The sequence below is a fragment of the Chelonus insularis genome, unplaced genomic scaffold (assembly GCF_013357705.1).
Source record: "Chelonus insularis isolate UGA/USDA-ARS -01 unplaced genomic scaffold, ASM1335770v1 contig_94_pilon, whole genome shotgun sequence".
Classification (NCBI taxonomy): domain Eukaryota; kingdom Metazoa; phylum Arthropoda; class Insecta; order Hymenoptera; family Braconidae; genus Chelonus; species Chelonus insularis.
In genome coordinates this window covers 217041-235206 of record NW_023276783.1, presented here as the reverse complement: position 1 = coordinate 235206, position 18166 = coordinate 217041, and the positions used below count along the sequence as shown (strand labels likewise).

At 33.3% G+C, this 18166-nt stretch overlaps 1 protein-coding gene across 28 annotated transcripts in view; it reads right to left on the bottom strand.

Annotated features, from left to right (window-relative positions):
* bent (projectin protein bent) overlaps positions 1-18166 on the bottom strand; it is a 51741-nt gene that overhangs the window by 13257 nt on the left and 20318 nt on the right. For 20 of the 28 annotated variants that reach the window (XM_035093210.1, XM_035093211.1, XM_035093209.1 and 17 more), the window contains 17 exons: positions 17214-17252; positions 15089-15473; positions 14640-14776; positions 12083-12208; positions 11560-11704; positions 11306-11445; positions 11083-11227; positions 10851-10992; positions 10575-10699; positions 7512-10484; positions 7158-7439; positions 2799-6644; positions 2076-2378; positions 1708-1989; positions 1006-1305; positions 617-919; positions 67-525 (listed from right to left, as the gene is read on the bottom strand). In XM_035093210.1, the coding sequence (XP_034949101.1) occupies positions 67-525; positions 617-919; positions 1006-1305; positions 1708-1989; positions 2076-2378; positions 2799-6644; positions 7158-7439; positions 7512-10484; positions 10575-10699; positions 10851-10992; positions 11083-11227; positions 11306-11445; positions 11560-11704; positions 12083-12208; positions 14640-14776; positions 15089-15473; positions 17214-17252 (10132 nt within the window). The remainder of the gene's footprint in view (positions 1-66; positions 526-616; positions 920-1005; positions 1306-1707; positions 1990-2075; positions 2379-2798; positions 6645-7157; positions 7440-7511; positions 10485-10574; positions 10700-10850; positions 10993-11082; positions 11228-11305; positions 11446-11559; positions 11705-12082; positions 12209-14639; positions 14777-15088; positions 15474-17213; positions 17253-18166) is intronic. The other 8 variants (XM_035093216.1, XM_035093220.1, XM_035093222.1 and 5 more) reach the window with 2 other exon arrangements.

The following is an 18166-nucleotide window of genomic DNA, read 5'->3' as shown; positions in this document are numbered from 1 at the left end:
TCTGACTTTCATGTTATTTCAAGGTATATAAATAAAATTAAATAAATAAATAAAAAAGTAACTTACGAGGTTCAGTAGATCGTCCACATGGCACCCAACATCCAGTTTCAGAATCCATCTTCTCGACTTGATAATATTCAACAGGAGTACCACCATCATCAAGTGGCCTCTTCCATTTAAGTTTACATCCTTCTTTGTGAATATCGGAAATTTCTAGAGGACCTTCAGGCGGTGTAGGTTTGTCAGTGACAATTACGTTGATAGTAACACTATCTTTGCCTGATGTATTGGTAGCAGTAACGACATATTCACCGCTATTGCCTCTAGCAACTGGACGAATAACTAATTTAGTACTGTAAGGTGGATTCTCAATGATTACAGTCTTTCCTGGAACTACGGGCATTGATCCACAACGCCAATCAACATGAGGTGCTGGTTCACCAGTAATATTGGCATCAAATTTAAGTGTTGAGCCTGCAGATAATGTAACATCTCGAAGATGTCTTCTGTCGATCTTTGGAGCAACTATAAAAAAAATTATAAAATTAAACGATTTATCAAATGAATATTAATCAATATTTTTTTTTGAATAAATAGATAATAATATAATACATACGGAATCGTGGTTTAGCCAGGAATGTCTTGCTGGTATCTCCTGGTTCTGATTGACCAGCTTTATTCACAGCAATTACCCTGAATACATATTCGTTGCCTTCAATTAATCCAGTAATGTGAGCTTCACACTGAGGTACAGTTAATTCTAAAGCTTTCTCCCACATTGTGCTGTATTTATCCTTCTTTTCAATAATATAGCCAGTGATTGGAGAACCTCCATTTGAGAATGGTTCTCTCCAGGTAAGATCAACTGTATTAGCTGACCAATCACTTGGTTCTGGGGCTCCAGGAGGTGATGGTACGGCTAAAAAAAAATTAATATTTTCATAATAAAGAATTTTAATGAAGTCTACATCTATGATAGACTTCCAAAAAGAATTATGTACTTACTAAATGGATCTTTAGCTATGATGGATCCATAAGTCTCCAAAGGTTCAGATTCTCCTTCAGCATTAATTGCCTTAACTCGGAATTTGTATTCATGGCCTGGAGTGAGACCTTCAACTTTCATCTCAGTACCCGGACATTTGCCAATTGGCAACCATACACCAGTTTCTGGGTCATATTTTTCTACAAGATAACCTTCGATTGGTTCTCCGCCATCGTCTTTTGGTTTTCTCCACTTCAGTGTACAACCATCTTTATGGATATCGGATACATCGAGGGGTCCTTCTGGTTTTCCTGGTTTTGCTGAAATTTAATAAAAAATCGCATAAATAAATTACATATACTATGAATCGATAATTTTCGTTTTTCTTTAAAATAAAAAATTAATAATTAAAGTATTTCACATAAACTTATTTATGGTGGACTTTGATAGAACAACATACCAAAAGCTTGGCGTGTAGGAGCCATAGACTAAAGAAATTATACTGACAGTACATTAGACAGTGACTTATCACAATGAAAGACGTTTGTGAATAAACTAAATATAATTTTAAGCGCCACCAAATATATTCTAATTGATGTCAACATCTTAACCAATTTATATAATAAATATCTTACGCAATTATTTTTCATATGTATCCTTAACCCTGTTTAATACTCATTATCAAGTGCTTCAATCAATGTTAAATAAAACTTAATACTTACAAATAACATTGACTTCAACTTCAGCTGTATCACTTCCATACTGATTAACAGCTGTAATTTTATAAATTCCAGTATCTTTACGCTCAGCTTTATCATTAAAGAATTTTGTGTTGTTTGGTTCGTTTACAACTCTACGATGAGTTGTTATGTGAATACTCTTGTCATTGATCACCCATGTAACGTCTGGAGGAGGCTCACCAATAACTTTCACGTCGAAGTGGAAACGTTCACCCTCACGGATTTCAACATCTCGAAGATTTCTACGATCAATCTTCGGTGGTACTGGAAAAAAAATTTTTGTAAGAATATTTCCTAGTGTTAAAGATGTTTTTATGAAGTGTTTGTAGAAAAAATTATGGAAAATTTACCTCGTCGACTTTTAGCGACAATTGATTTACTAGCATCAGATGGTTCACCAGGACCAGCAGCATTAACTGCTCTGACACGGAATTCATATTCGATACCTTCATCAAGATTCTCTGCGCGTCCTTTACATTCAGGTCCAATGGTCTCACAAGCTTTAACCCACTTCTGTGAGCCTTTTTCACGTTTTTCAATCACGTAACCTGTGATTGGAGATCCACCGTCAACTAACGGTGGAGTCCATCTTAAATCTACGTGATCCTTGTCCCAGTCGGTTGCTTCTGGTCGGCCTGGTGCACCTGGCTCGTCTGTAATACAATAAATAAGTAAGTAAATTTCATTTTTTGAAAAATAACGAAAAGCTTTCATGTATTTTTGAGCAAAAATTAGATGAAATTTTTTGACAGCTATTAAATTTTTAATTTTTGATGCTGTAGTAAAAATCAATAACTTATCGTAATGATTAGTTTCTTAAGTTATATTAAATTAGTTTTAAAAAGAGATAGAAATCTGCGTTATGTCAGTCGCTAAAATAATAAGCAATAAATAGTTATTATAAAGCATTGAGTAACAAGCATTGAGCGGATATTTTTTTATTTATCAAGATATTGATAATGTTGGAGAATAAGCTTATCAATAGTTGATGATTTAAGTCTCTCTTCATAGATGTTTTTTTCATCAATCAACTACTGACTAAATCATTATTTGTATTAACAAAATAAAATTACCGAATGGATTTTTGGCCACGATTGAGTGATCAGTCACCAATGGTTCCGACTCTCCTTCAGCATTGACTGCAGCTACGCGGAATTTATATTCTTGACCAGGAACAAGATTTTCAACTTCAAAGTTAGGCTCTTTTGTTCGACCAACTGGTACCCATCTACCAGTTTCAGTATCCATTTTTTCAACAACATAATGTTCAATAGGAACACCTCCATCATCTAGTGGTGGATTCCATTTAAGGTTACATCCTTCTTTGTGGACATCACTAACCTTAAGTGGTCCTTCAGGTTTAGCAGGCTTATCAAGAACTATTATTTCAATGGAAGCTTCATCTCTTCCTGAATCATTTTCAGCTTTGATGGTTAATGTGCCGCAATGAGCTCTAGTGGCGGAAGGTACCATGAATTTAGTGCGGTAATCATCAATTTCAATGGTTAAATTATCGCCTTCTTCTTGTTTAACTTTATTGTGATACCAAACCTTAGTTGGTGGAGGTTCACCACTAATTTTAACGTCGAGTCGAATATGATTGCCGGCTCTAATTGTGAGATCTCTAAGATTCGTTCTATCAATTCTAGGAGCAGCATATCGGTCTTTGGCAGTAAGAATATCACTAGGATCACTGGGTTGACTCACACCACCTTTATTAACTGCTTTTATCCTAAATTGATACTTTTGTCCTTCTGTAAGATCTTCAACAGTTCCACGAGTTTGATTTCCAGGTACCTCTGCTGCCTTTTGCCATTTTCCATACGCATCTTTCTTTTCAATAATATATTTTTCAATAGGTGCACCACCATCCCGTTTAGGCGCTGTCCATTTAAGGTCCACGTGTCGTTTGCTCCAATCTCTGAGTTCTGGTTTTCCTGGAGCATCGGGTTCTTTGAATGGATTTTTCGCAGTAATTGGCAGATCTGTTTCTAAAGGCTCTGAATCACCTTCAGCATTGACAGCTTTCACTCGGAACATGTAATCTTTTCCCTCATTCAGTCCACTTATTTCAGCTTCTGGTGTTTTACTTGTGGCACATGGTACCCATCTTCCTGTGTCAACATCCATACGTTCAACAACATAATGATCAATGGGCTCACCACCATCATCAGCAGGAGGATTCCACTTGAGTTTACATCCATCTGCAGTAACGTCTGATACATCTAAAGGTCCTTTAGGCTTTGTTGGTTTGCTCAAGACAACTAATTCGATGTCTACTTGATCAGTACCACTTTCATTTGTGGCAATGACCGTATATGTTCCCGTATCAGATCTCTTCAGTTTGTTTAAAATAAATAGAGTATGATATTCTTCATTATCGATTTTTAATCTATCCATACTCTTAATTATGGCATCTTTGTATTTCCATGTTACTGCTGGAGGAGGTTCACCTTTAATATCAGCTTCGAGCCTAAGCATTTGTCCAATACGAAGTGTCTTTTTCGTAAGATTTTTGCGATCGATGCGAGGAGCCAAGAATCGAGGTTTAGCAACAACACTCTTTGATACATCACTAGGTTCACTAGGTCCTGCTCTATTAACTGCAACAACTCGGAATTCATATTCATGTCCCGGTTCAATACCTTCAGTAACTTTGGCATTTGTACGGTCTCCGACAACCATTGCCGCATCAACCCACTGTCGTCCATCCTTATCACGCATTTGAACGATATATTTTTCAATAATTGCACCACCATCATCTTCTGGAGCTTTCCATGAAAGATCAACAAAGTCTTTATCCCAGTCTTTAAGTTCTGGGCGTCCAGGTTTACCTGGTTCATTAAATGGATTTTTGGCAATGATTGATTTGTCAGCTTCAAGCTCTTCTGATTCACCTTCTTTATTAACGGCTTTAACACGGAATTTGTAAGGTTTGCCCTCTAAAAGACCCGTGATATTTGCTTCTGGTTCAGTTGATCTTGCACATGGTACCCAAGCACCTGAAAGTGGATCTAATTTTTCAATTTCATAATACTCAATTGGTGAGCCACCATCGTCTTCTGGTCTCTTCCATTTAAGTTTACAACCGTGTTTAGTAACATCAGTTACACTAAGAGGACCTTTAGGTTTGGTTGGTTTACCAAGAACTGTAATTTCAATTTCAGCTTCGTCCTCACCAACTTCATTCTTAGCTCTAATTTTGTACCTTCCTGTATGTTCTCGTTTTGCTTTCAAAACGAAGAATTTAGAGTTATAATCAATATTATCAATACGATAGATATCATTAGTTTTTAACTCAGAATCATTATAATACCAAGTGACATTTGGAGGTGGTTCACCAATAATATTAACATCTAAACTAATAGTAAGACCCACTTTAACCGTCATAGGTTGAAGATTAGTTCTATCAATGTGTGGTTTCAACCATCGAGGTTTCGCAGTATGTGGATTAGTAGCTTCACTGGGTTCACTAGGTCCTGCTTTATTAACAGCACGTACTCTGAATTGATATTGATTTCCTTCTACTAGTCTTGGTACAAAGCCTTCACATTTAGGTCCACTGGTTTCAGCAGCTTTTACAAAACTCGTTCCAAACCTTTCTTTCATTTCAATGATATATCCAGTGATAGGAGCACCACCATCTCTTATTGGAGGTTCCCATTTGAGCGTTACTGAATTTTCAGTCCAGTCAATAATTTCTGGAAGACCAGGAGCTGCAGGTGGATCATAAGGATTTTTAGCAACAATTGCAGTATCAGTTGCCAATGGTTCAGATTCTCCTTCTTCATTGACAGCCTTTACTCTAAATTCGTATTTATGTCCAGGCTCTAAACCAGTAAGGGCATGTTCCGTTTTTTCTGGATCAACAATACCAGCAGGAACCCATCGACCAGATGTAAGATCCATCTTTTCAATGATGTAACTAGACAAAGGTAAACCACCATCATCTTTTGGTTTCTTCCATTTAAGTTTACAACCTTCTTTGTGAACATCTACAACCTCTAGAGGCCCTTCTGGTTTATCAGGCTTATCTAGAATTATTATTTCAACTTCAGCTTCATCACGACCTGAGTCATTAACAGCTGTGATGGTGTATTTGGCAGTGTCTTTACGACTGGTGTGAGACATATTGAATTTGGTCAAGTAATCTTCATTTTCAATTTTCAAATTTGGAACATTTTCAAGAACAGTACTACCTCGAGACCATGTAATTGTTGGAGGAGGTTCACCTTCAACATCTACTTCGAGCTTCACATGTTGACCAGCTCTTACTTTAACCATCTGTAATTTGTCTCGATTGATATGAGGTTTAAGGTAGCGAGCTTTAGCTATGTGTGGTTTAGTAGGATCACTAGGTTCTGATGGTCCAGCTTTATTTACAGCTCGCACGCGAAATTGATAAGTAGATCCTTTTTTCAGTCCGGTAACACGCCCTTTTGGCTCTGAAGAAGTAGTTTCAATTGCTTCTTCCCAATGACTTGAGAATTTCTCTTTTTTCTCAATGATATAACCTGTAATAGGAGCACCTCCATCGCTTTTAGGTGGAGTCCATTTCAAATCTACTCTATCAACATCCCAGTCTTCGAATTCTGGTACACCAGGTCTGCCAGCAACGTCGAAAGGATTTTTTGCCACAATTCCACCAGATGTATTAAGTGGTTCAGATTCTCCTTCTTCATTTAGAGCTTTTACACGGAACTCATATTCGTGTCCTTCTGTTAGACCTTTTACGTCCATTTCGGTGTCATTAGTACGACCAACTGGTACCCATCGACCAGTCGTTTTATCGAGTTTCTCAACTTGGTAACCAGTGATTGGTTTACCACCATCATCTTCAGGTTTTTCCCATTTTAATTTACAGCCATTCTTTGTTACGTCTGATACCTTTAGAGGACCTTTCGGTTGACCAGGAGCCGCTAAACAATTACAATAATAAATTTATCGTCCAATCAAACTATTTTTTATTGATTAAATTATTTTTATTTTGAAGGGATATATTAATACCGTTAAAGAAATCAAAAAATAACAAAAAATGGCAAATTTTTGATCATGTAATTAAATAAATAAAGAATAATTCAAAGAGACGTTTTAAAACCTGAAGATTATAGTCTTTTTATTCTTTTTTTTTTACTGTTTAACATTGAAGAGTTGAAAAGTTAAAAAAAGAATGAAATAAGTTCTCTTTCACAGGAGATGTCCTCTAAAGTTCAGTTTAATGTTATGAACTTATTTTTTAACTTTGAGAACTCCAAAAAATCGGAGATAAATATATATGTGTATATTTTTTTTATAACGCTTATTATATTTATAACTATATATTTATGTAAGAATAAAAATTGTTTTTTAGAATTTTATACGATTATTCTACTCTACGTAGGACAGACTATGTATTATTATAGTGAAATCAATAAATGATAGCGCATACTTACATAGTATTGTAACTTCAACTTCAGCTTCATCTTCTCCAGAAGCATTGACAGCTTTTATCTTCCATACACCTGTATGTTTTCGAATGGTATCTGTTATGCTTAACTTAGTATTGTAGTCAATATTAACAATTTCAATGGCTCCACCAGACTTCACTAGTTCATCTTTGTGATACCATGTTATCTCTGGAGGTGGTTCGCCTTGAACATCGATGTCATATTTAATAGGCTTGCCCGCTCTTACAACGATAGGCTTCAAATTGGTTCGATCAATTCTTGGTTTCACTAGAATAAAAGATATAATTAATTAATGTCAAAATTTATAGACAAAATTAATCACAAAAAAGATATACTTACGTGCTTTATGTTTGACCATTTGCATCTTAGAAGCATCAGATGGTGGAGAAGGTCCAGCTTTGTTAACAGCAATAACTCTAAACTGATATTCCGCTCTATCTTTCAAACCCATAACTTTAGCTGCTAATTCCCCAGTGGCTGGAACTTCCATAGCCTTTTCCCAATCCGGCTTATATCTATCCTTCTTCTCGATGATGTATTTCTCAATTGGAGCACCACCATCAAAGTCTGGAGCTGTCCATTTAATACTAACAGACTCATTATCATAATCAGTAATTAATGGAGTTCCTGGGGCATGAGGTTCATCGAATGGATTCTTAGCTATAATCGGTTTCTCGCTCATCAATGGTTCAGAGTCACCTTCATCATTAACTGCAGTAACTCGGAACATGTATTCATTGCCAGGATTGAGACCAGTAATTTCAAATTCCATGTTAGGTGAATTTCCTGGTACTTTTCCACATCGGACCCATTTGCCTGTTTTGGTGTCCATCCTTTCAATTTCATATTCCTGAATAGGAACACCGCCATCGTCTTCGGGTTTCTGCCATTTGACTTTGGCCGTTTGATTGGTAACGTCAGTAACCACTAGTGGTCCACCAGGTGCATCAGGTTTACCAAGAACTGTGAGTTCAACAGTTTCTTCATCTCTGCCATTAACGTTTTCTGCTACCAATGTGTATTTTCCACTATCTTTACGTACTGCATTTACAATTGTAAAATCAGTATGATATTCTACATCATCAATTTTTATACGCTCTGTTGTAGTGAGAGGAATATTATCTCTCCAGATCCAATTAGTTCTTGGTGGAGGTTCACCAATAATATCAACTGACCACTTATGAGTACGACCAGCTTTGATAACAACTGATTTCAAGTTGGTACGATCTATCCTTGGTTTCAAATTTCTGTGTTTACATATATGATTGTCCGTTGGTTCACTAGGTTGTGAAGGTCCAGCTTTGTTTACTGCTCGAACTCTAAATTGATACACCATTTTTTCTTTCAATCCTTCAACCTTTGCTTCAGGAGTTGCATCTGTTGTTTTCATTACTTCTAGCCAATCTGGAGCGAATTTGTCCTTCATTTCAATGACATAATGAGTAATAGGTCTACCACCATCTTTTTCTGGTTTTGCCCATCGTAAGGATACACTCATATTATCGTAATCGAAGATTTCAGGTTTGCCTGGTTTATCAGGTTCGTCATAGGGATTCTTCGCTAATATGGCTTCGTCTGTTACCAAAGGCTCAGATTCACCTTCTTTATTTGTAGCTTTTACACGAAGCTTGTATTTTTTATTAGGTGTAAGGCCTGAAAATGTGAAGCTATCTTGATTAGGTCCAACTTCACCAGCAGGAACCCAACGACCTGTATCCATATCCATTTTCTCCAAAGTGTATCCAGTAATTTCAGAACCACCATCGTCTTTGGGTTTCTTCCATTTAACAGTGATATGATCTGCTCGTACTTCTTCTGTAACTAATGGACCAAGAGGTGCGGTTGGTTTATCAAGCACTACAACATCAGCAGAGCTTTCACATTCGCCTGAACTATTATTGAGAACCAATTTATATTTCCCAGAATCTGCACGAACAGTTTTACGTATTGTAATCACAGTATTTCTTTCATATTTATCGATCGTTATTCGCTCAGCAGCATCTTGAGCTAATTCTTTTGATCCCAGGAACCAATGTACCTCAGGCTCTGGTTCACCACCATATTTAATATCATATTTGATAACTTGACCTTTTTTCACAACTAAATTGGTCAGTTGATCGCCAATAATAAAAGGCTTGACGAATCGGCATTTAGCTATAATAGGTTTAGTTGCATCGGAAGGTTCTCCAGGTCCTGCTTTATTAACTGCACGAATTCTAAATTCATATTGAGTTCCTTCTTTTAAGCCATCAATAGTACCAGATGTAACATCACCATCAATTTCTTTTCCTTTCACCCATTCTTTTCCAAACTTTTCTTTATATTCAATAACATAACCAGTGATTGGAGCACCTCCATCGCTTTCTGGTTTGGTCCATTTCAAATCTGCATGATCCACATCCCAGTCAGTGACTTCAACATTTTCAGGTTTACCAGGTTCATCCCATGGATCTTTAGCGAGAATCGGCTTACCAAACATCGCAGGTTCACTTGTTCCAATTTTATTAACTGCGCGAATACGGAATTTGTATTCTTTTTTCGTTTTAAGATCTTCTACTTTATATGAGCATTTCTCTCCTGGCATTACTTCACCAACACTATCCCATTGATTCTTTAAACTCATGTCCAAACGTTCAATAACATATTTGGTGATAGGAGCGCCTCCATCATCTTCTGATGGTTTGAATGATACAACACAAGATGTTGCAAAGACATCAGTTACATCAACATCTCGTGGAGCTGTTGGAACATCTTGCATGATAATGTTAACATCTTTAACTTCTTCTCCTTGAGCATTGCTAATGGCAACTTGATAAATGCCGGACAAAGCTCGTTGAGGTTTCTTGTATTTATAAGTAATTTTATCCTCACCCACGATAATCTCAACATCTTTCAAAGGCAATGCTTTACCGTCTTTCATTAACTTAGCTTCAATGGGAGTTTGTTTAGTGCCTTCAATTTTGAATGGAATTATAAAGACAATAGGCGCTGAACAAGGACCTTCCACTTTATCGGGAATTTCCGGTATTGGTTTACTTTCACCTTTTCTCACAGAGAGTTTGCAACTGCTTGTGAGCTCTCCACTCTTACAAGTAATTTCACCCTCATCACTCATTTCTAATTTATTGAAAACTAATTGGTGTTTACCACCTCCAAGATTTTTTATTTCAATCCTATCATTGGGTTCGATTGGTTTGCCATTGAATGTCCACTCAGCTGGAGCTGTTTGGTCTTGAAGCTCTACATCGAGAACAAGCTTCTCTCGTTCTATTCCAGTAGTGTCTTTGAGTTTCTTGTTGAAACGATTCAAGTCTAGACAAATAGTATGAAGTTGAATCAGTACAAAAGTTAATGCTGTACTAATTAAAAATAAAACTTTAATAGATTCAATTAGATACTTACAATTGACAGTGATTTCAGCTTCAGTTTTATCAGCATTGCTGACACAAGAATACATTCCAGCGTCTGTAACTTTTGCATCTTTGATAATGAGCTTTCGTTTGCGACCGTCTTCTTTAATTTGAACCCTGTTAACAATATTACATAGACAATTATCACTTTTCTACTGAAATAATTAATTACTTGAGCCGATAAAATTTTTTGAATTACTATTTGCAATCAGTAAGCTCATAACAATTAATTACTTTATAATTAGTAAGATATTCTCAACAATTATACCTTTTATCTCCTGTGATCTCTTGATCACCTTTGAACCACTTAACGTCACCAGCAGCATCATCGAGCTCACAAAGCAATGTAAGAGTTTCTTTCTCTACTGCTTGTTGATGTTTCAGTACTTTAACGAACTTGTATGGGTATTCTGATAGAAATTTAATGAAAAGTTAGTAATACTTGAAACACACAAAGGTAAAAAGTAAATGTAATAAAAATAATTCTTTCTGCTACTAACCAACAATAGTAAGAGTTGTTTCTGTCTTTTCCGTTTGCTTACTAATTTTACAACAATATTCACCACTATCTTCTAACTTAGCATTTTTAATTGTTAATCTACAGACTCCAGACATGTCCTTAGAGATTCCATATATATCACCGTCCTGAAAGATAAGGAATTTAATTTAATATTACTGTAGAATAGATGGAGTAAAGTTTTGTAAAATAAAGTAATACATCACCTCGAGTTTCGTTTTTCCTTTGTACCAAGTAACTTGAGCAAGATTTGAACTGAGGGTACATTCCATGAAGGCTTCATGTCTAGTGAAACCTTCAGTCTGTTTTGATAAGGGCTTGATAAACGTGTAAGATGGATCAGGTTCTGGAAAATGTATAAATAACAATAATAGTATTTATTTTTATTTAAAAAATCTAAAAAGATTTACGATAGAAAATTTAATTAACGGCTATAATAAGTTTAAAAAATTATTTTTACCATCGACATTGAGAAAAGCTGTGCTTGTTATTCCGCCAATGTCAATAGTGTATTTGCCAGTGTCTTCAACTTTGGGATTCAAAATTACAAGTTGATAAGAATCTTCTTCATTCTTGAATTTGTACTTCGATGAAGGGAAGAGCTCCTATAAAAATAAACGAAAATAATTATGAATATTTAAACTTCATCAACAAGTGTTTTGTTCTTGATCTAAAATCTACGGATGATTAATTTCAGAGTTACTAATTACTCATCAACAGGAAATGATTAAATAAGAACTAATGAAAATATTTTAACATCAAAAATAAATTTACAATAATAATTATTTGGCATTAGTACAATTTGTTGGGATTAAGTAAATTAATCTGTCAACAAAATTGCATTTTCTGTGCTGTCCAAATTCAGTCTCTAATTAATCTTCAAATGAAAGATTTCAAAGATAACAACTAAAGTAGAATAAATTTTGTTTACTAAAACAAATAAACATAAATACAATTTATTTGTAAGTAAAAATAATACATACATCTTTACGGAAGAACCACTTTGGTTTTGCATTTGGTTTGGAGAAGTTTGCATCAAACGTAACTTTCTTATCTTTACCCTCTTTAGCATATTGATCCACTAAAGGTTTCAGGAAAGAATCTTGCTTCTATAATTTTCATAAAAAAGATATAATAAATTAATAACTCATCTTATCTACAGTTTATTTCAATTAATTTCAGCTCATCTTATCTGTTGATATAAATAAAAACAAATAGTTAAAGAATGCATTATATTTTAGACAATTATCATTTTATTATGATGACTCAGTATAAATAGATAAAAAAATGATTCTCCCTCGTTGATAATCATGCCCAATTGTCCAGATGCTGTTAGACCAGTAATCAAATTTTCTCGTGCGAAATTTCGTAGACAAGCATGAAAACAATTGATTGTCTAGTAAAAAAGTTTGAATGTTTAATGGCAAGTGGATGCTGTATGATAGCTTAGTTATCATTATCAATGCCTTAAATGAATGAATTTAAGTATATGTATATGAATTGACGTGCAACAACGACGATGATGCAGACGTCCATAATATATACATATTTCGAATTAAAGCTATATCACGTAATAGGATTGATCCATCAATCGGCAATTTGGCCAACCTCGGTCTTGATGAAGTGACGTAGGATCGGCCAGTCGGGTATTAGTTCAGCCAATGATGGCCTACGTGACCCACTAGTCTAGAAATAAAAATAACGCGTAGACGTGGATGTGTTTGTGTTTGACTTTTTGGTATCCTAAATTTTTTTAAAAGATTAATCGATGTGTTTTTTAATTTTGTTTTTCGAAAAAGTACACTTGGGAAAGTCATCTAGTGATTTTTCCATTTTAAAGAGTCTTCAACTTTGTTAATATAGTAAATTTGATTAGTTGATACAATTAATTTATTATAATTTATAATTCAGTGAAAATATTCAACTCAAGTAGTAGCAAAGATCCAATGTAGCAATCTATTGGTAGAATTGATTAAAACTTCAAGCAAAAACCACTAGAATTTTTTCTCAGTGGATATGTTTCTGATTAAATAGGGAAATAGTTGAGCTTATAAAAGAACTACAACTGTCTTTTACATCAGTGATTTAGTCTCAGTTCTAAAAGGAAGAAATTAATTAAAAATAAGCGAATTCATATATAGTTGGGTCGACTTGTTTCAGTCTAGTTTCAAGTGGCACTTCGAGGATCGACCATTTTATCGAGTTAGACTTTTTTTTCATTTTGCAAGGGTACAAATAAAAGCGACCAAAAGAGAGACTCGAACAACAAGCTTGTATAGTCTCGGGCTTTATAAACCGCTCCAGGTCGTTATAGCCACTAAAGTGTTCAGAAAACAAAAGGGTTGTATTTCTAATGTCGTTGGAGATATGCAAAATGTTTTGGAGCAAAAATTTTCTTCAAGGGAGAAATATGTGAGAAACGATCGAACCTTTTTCTTCACACGAACGACGAGTTTTGGCCAGTCGACGATTAATTCTTGCAGGCTTGGTCTACGTTGAATATCGAAGACATCCTAAACCATCATCAGTTGTGGACATCAGCGCGAACGCGGATGGTAAGAAATAATTTCCTATTAGTTTGTGATCCTCGAAGTACCAATAATCAGTGTTTTATTTTAGTAATTATGACAAGCATTTTTCCACTTATTTCATTTCGATAATGAAAATAAATTATTTCTACTTAATTGATTGAATTTTTAATTTAAATTTCTATTAATTAAAACACTGATTGATGGAATTGATGTACCATTTTTGAAGTCACGCAAATTCACTAGATAGCCAATGATCAAGAGACGAAAGTTTTATATTTAAAATATAAAATGAATAAATAAATATTCTTTAGCCTTATGATCCTATATGAAAGTAAAAAATAGAAAAATAAATTAGATTATAGACATGTTTTTGCTGCGAGAGTGCCCAAGAACATAGATCATAAATAATTTCTCGATAAATATTTAAAAAATAAAGAATAAATTCAAATATTTGAGATATACGTCTCTTCATAAAAATTTTGATTAAATTTTATAATAGGTTCAATTTGTTTTGGGGAATGTAAAACCTTTAACCAGCTCCAGTTAGTTTCGCCTTTCTTGTCTAGAGGTATTCGAAGTTCTTCATCACGTTCCACTAAGATCACTATTTCGTTGCCATCTTGATACCAACTTCTTCCACCTGGTAGTGGCTATGAATACGTTATAAATTTTTTACAATTTATTCATTACGTATTGAAGTTTTATCATAGCAAAAATTTCAATCATGACAAGGAGTTAAACTACATCTTGCATTTTCTATTTAATTTTTTTCATCATATCATAAATTAGTTACCATTGCTTTTCACACATGTTAATTACGTCTAAAATAAGGAATAAACGACCGGACTTGAGAGGGACATTCATCATCTATCGAACGAAATTTACCCACTTGTTGACTTACTTGTAAGTATGTTGAATAAATTATTTAAATAAAACCAAGTCGATTATAGCTGCTGAAGATAAATAATATAAAAAGATGATATTGAAAAATATTAAAAGGACAATGTACCTTTTCAACCTTCTTTAAGGCTGGCATAGGTTTTTCCACTTCTTTGAGATCGACTTTTTCTGGATCTGGGTCTTCTCTTCCCCATTTTTGGTATTTCCTTTTTTTGAGCATAGCTCGGAAATCCATTCCACTGGCATCTATCAACATAAATTATTATCAGTAGAAAAAGTTCCAAGTGGAATTAAATTACAAGCAATAATGGAATGTAAAAGCTAATAAATAAAAAGTTTTTAATTAATTCTGAACCCAGTTTTATAGAATTTCTCAGAATTGATTGATTTACAAACAACGTCAATATACACGTTTTTCTTGAAAGCGTAGAAATAAAAATATTTCAAATAAGGTATTTTATTCATTAGTGAAACTAATTATAGCTTATATTCAATAATAGCTTCGCTATTTATACATTAAATTAAAATAACTTTTGAGATAAAATTAAATTAACTTACCGGATACATAAAGCTGCATTTCAGCTGAATCCTCGCCATGGATATTACTGATAACAATTTTATATGTTCCCTCATCATTAGGCTTGGTTTTTCTCATACATAGTGTGATGGTATTTGTTTCTGTGTCTGTTAAGAATTTGAATCGACCACCTTCGATAATTTCTGTCATTCCCTTGTAGAATTTAAATGTTGGCGCAGGATTTCCTTCCACCTGAACGGTGAGATAGGCCGTCGAGTCCTCGACTGCAGAGTATGACTCCTGCACGTCGACGATTTGTGGTGGTCCAGCGGGTCCCACATCTCGAAGGGGTGTACTAGGTTGGTTGATCTTATTCTCAAGGTCCGCCACGCTTGGTCTTCTGAGGTCCGTACTCGGACGACGTCGCTGTTACAATAGAACTTTATTAGTTTTACAATCTTCTAAAAATTATTTATATATATTGTTTAAATTCATCTATTTGATAAATTCAATAGATATTCAATATTCAAATAGATACCGATGATATTATGATTTTTAATCCTTTAAAAATATTTCTAAAATCATTATTGAACATAGCAGTAGATATAAAAAAATAGAATGTATGAGTTGACATCTGAAGGATTATGTAAAAAATCTTACCTGTATTTAAAATATTATTTAATATCATAATTAATAAAATTATTATCTTCTATCACTATCAATAAATATCATCGGTATATAGATTGCTTTCACTAAGCAAATACAAATGAAAAAATAAAAAAAGCAATAAATATATAATACAGCGTAAATAATTAACTAATTCATAAGTTATGTTAAAATCATAATGCAGCAAGTATAAAAAATTATACATTCAAACACAGAAAGCAGTTATTACGAATAAAGTTTCAAATAGTTGAAAGCAAGTTAAAAACACAGAGTATATCGTTCTTAAATATATTAATACGTAAAGGAGTTGATCATAGGGCTCATTCAGAGGACTTCAGCAGTGTAAACCTGTAATGGTTTTGTAGTAGAAAATAGATTTTATTGTTTATTATAATTCAACGGCTATTATTATTAATATTACTTATAATAATATAAGTGGATTGAGTTATGTTTAATAGTTACAGTAAGTACATATTTGTATGAAATATAATAGATGTAATGGAGTAAACTACTATGAGTTCTACCGATGATTTTTGTGACGATGATTAGAAGACTAAAATGAAGAATGTTAATTTATTGAAAATTGCTACAAAATAAGAAGATGGAAAATTAGCTACACTGAGTGATTTATTATTTTACAAAGTCAAAGTAAACGTAAAATTTGTTGAGAAATCTAATTAAGTGAATTGTAAATCAACTCGTTGGTCTCATAATCTGGCTTGATCTCAAGGCATTTCAATTATTTTATACTAGTCAACCTCGTATGTTAATTGAGAATCAATGGAATGATTCAATCCAGACAAGTATGATCTAAATTTAAAATTTGAATTTTTGTTTCATTGAATATCTTATCTTGTAGTAATTTTCTTTGTTTGAGGAGTCTCAAGTGCTAAATCATCAACCCATCAATGGTCTCATTTAATTCAACGAGTATCAACATCAAGCACTGTTTAAAAATTTATGAGACATCCTCTGAGAATGAAAATATATCTAAAGATGAATAAAAAAATATCTACAACATAATAATGATGAGTGATTATTTATTAAATATAATGAGACTAAATAGTGATGATGCAAGACTAAGAAGTATTTTTTTGATTTCAAATTAACAGTTGTCAGGATTAAAAACTGAGTTCAAATCATTTATTTTAATCCTTCGAACTATGAAATTACACAATGTAATTGTTGAGTGTATTTACAAAATGAAAATCTACATGACATTATATTCATTTGAAGATATATGTACAACAAAATGAAACAAAAAGAATGATATTTAAACATTACTTTTGAAAGCAGAAAATATTAAGAGATGTACTAAATAGTTAAATAATCTAATGTACAATTCAAATTTTAGATGAAGTTGAATATATATATATATATAAATACGGCAGTTTGAGTTTAACTAACTACATACATGAATATATGAATTTGAATTATATTTACAAATGTCCAGTGAGTAAAAATAAACATTTGAATGTTTTCACGTTGAAAATATCTAACCTGTTTATCTTGCACCTCACCGGGGCGCCCGTGTTTAATCTGCTTGTCAAAAAAAATATAGTGAATAAAGAGTTTGTGAAATATAACAGGTGTTGAAGAATAATTCGCTAACTAAAGATGATGATACGTAGCAGAAGTGAGTGTATTAACAGGATAGAAGAGATTAAAAGTGATTATCTGGACGAGTATCTAACTGAAGGTTTTACATTGTTGTCTATTATAAATAAGTCATTATTTTTTTATATTATTGAAATTAAATACTTCAGTAGAATTATTATTATCAGAATAAATTATTTGATTAGCGTTGTGTAAGTATTGGAGGCCAGCATTGCAGCGGCAGCAACAGGTCCAGATTAGCTAAAAAAATTGTACTTATTAATTATTAAGTATTCTTATTAAAAGTCAGTTAACCACTGTGGTGCTTTCATTAGGTGTTTTAATTTATTTGAGGAGATTTTTTTCTCGATTTAATTTATTTATTAATCAATTATTATATGTTATAAATTTAATTTTATTTAAAATTTTCTATCAAAAAACTTGAATTTCATGTTTTGGATGAACTTTAATATAAAAATCTCCTCAATGAATTTTTTATAATGAAAATGCTTGAATTGATGAAAGTGAATATTACCGGTGAGAAGGAAATAATCATGTAAATACGTAAGTGACGATGATTTTGATTACGGTCCTTTTGGTGAATAATGTTGATGATGATCGTGATGATAATGGCTGTATATTGAGTGAATGATTATCGTGATTAGCGGGATAAATATTCCATATAAAATCAGCATTAATTAGATAAAATTTTATCAATGATAATTAAGTGCATTATTTTGTCAATGACGTAAATCATTAATTAATTAAAAAATATCTCATTATCTCAATATTATTGACATCTAAAACTTAGAGGGAAATGAAAAATTGAAAAAAAAAATATGATGATTCATCAAGTA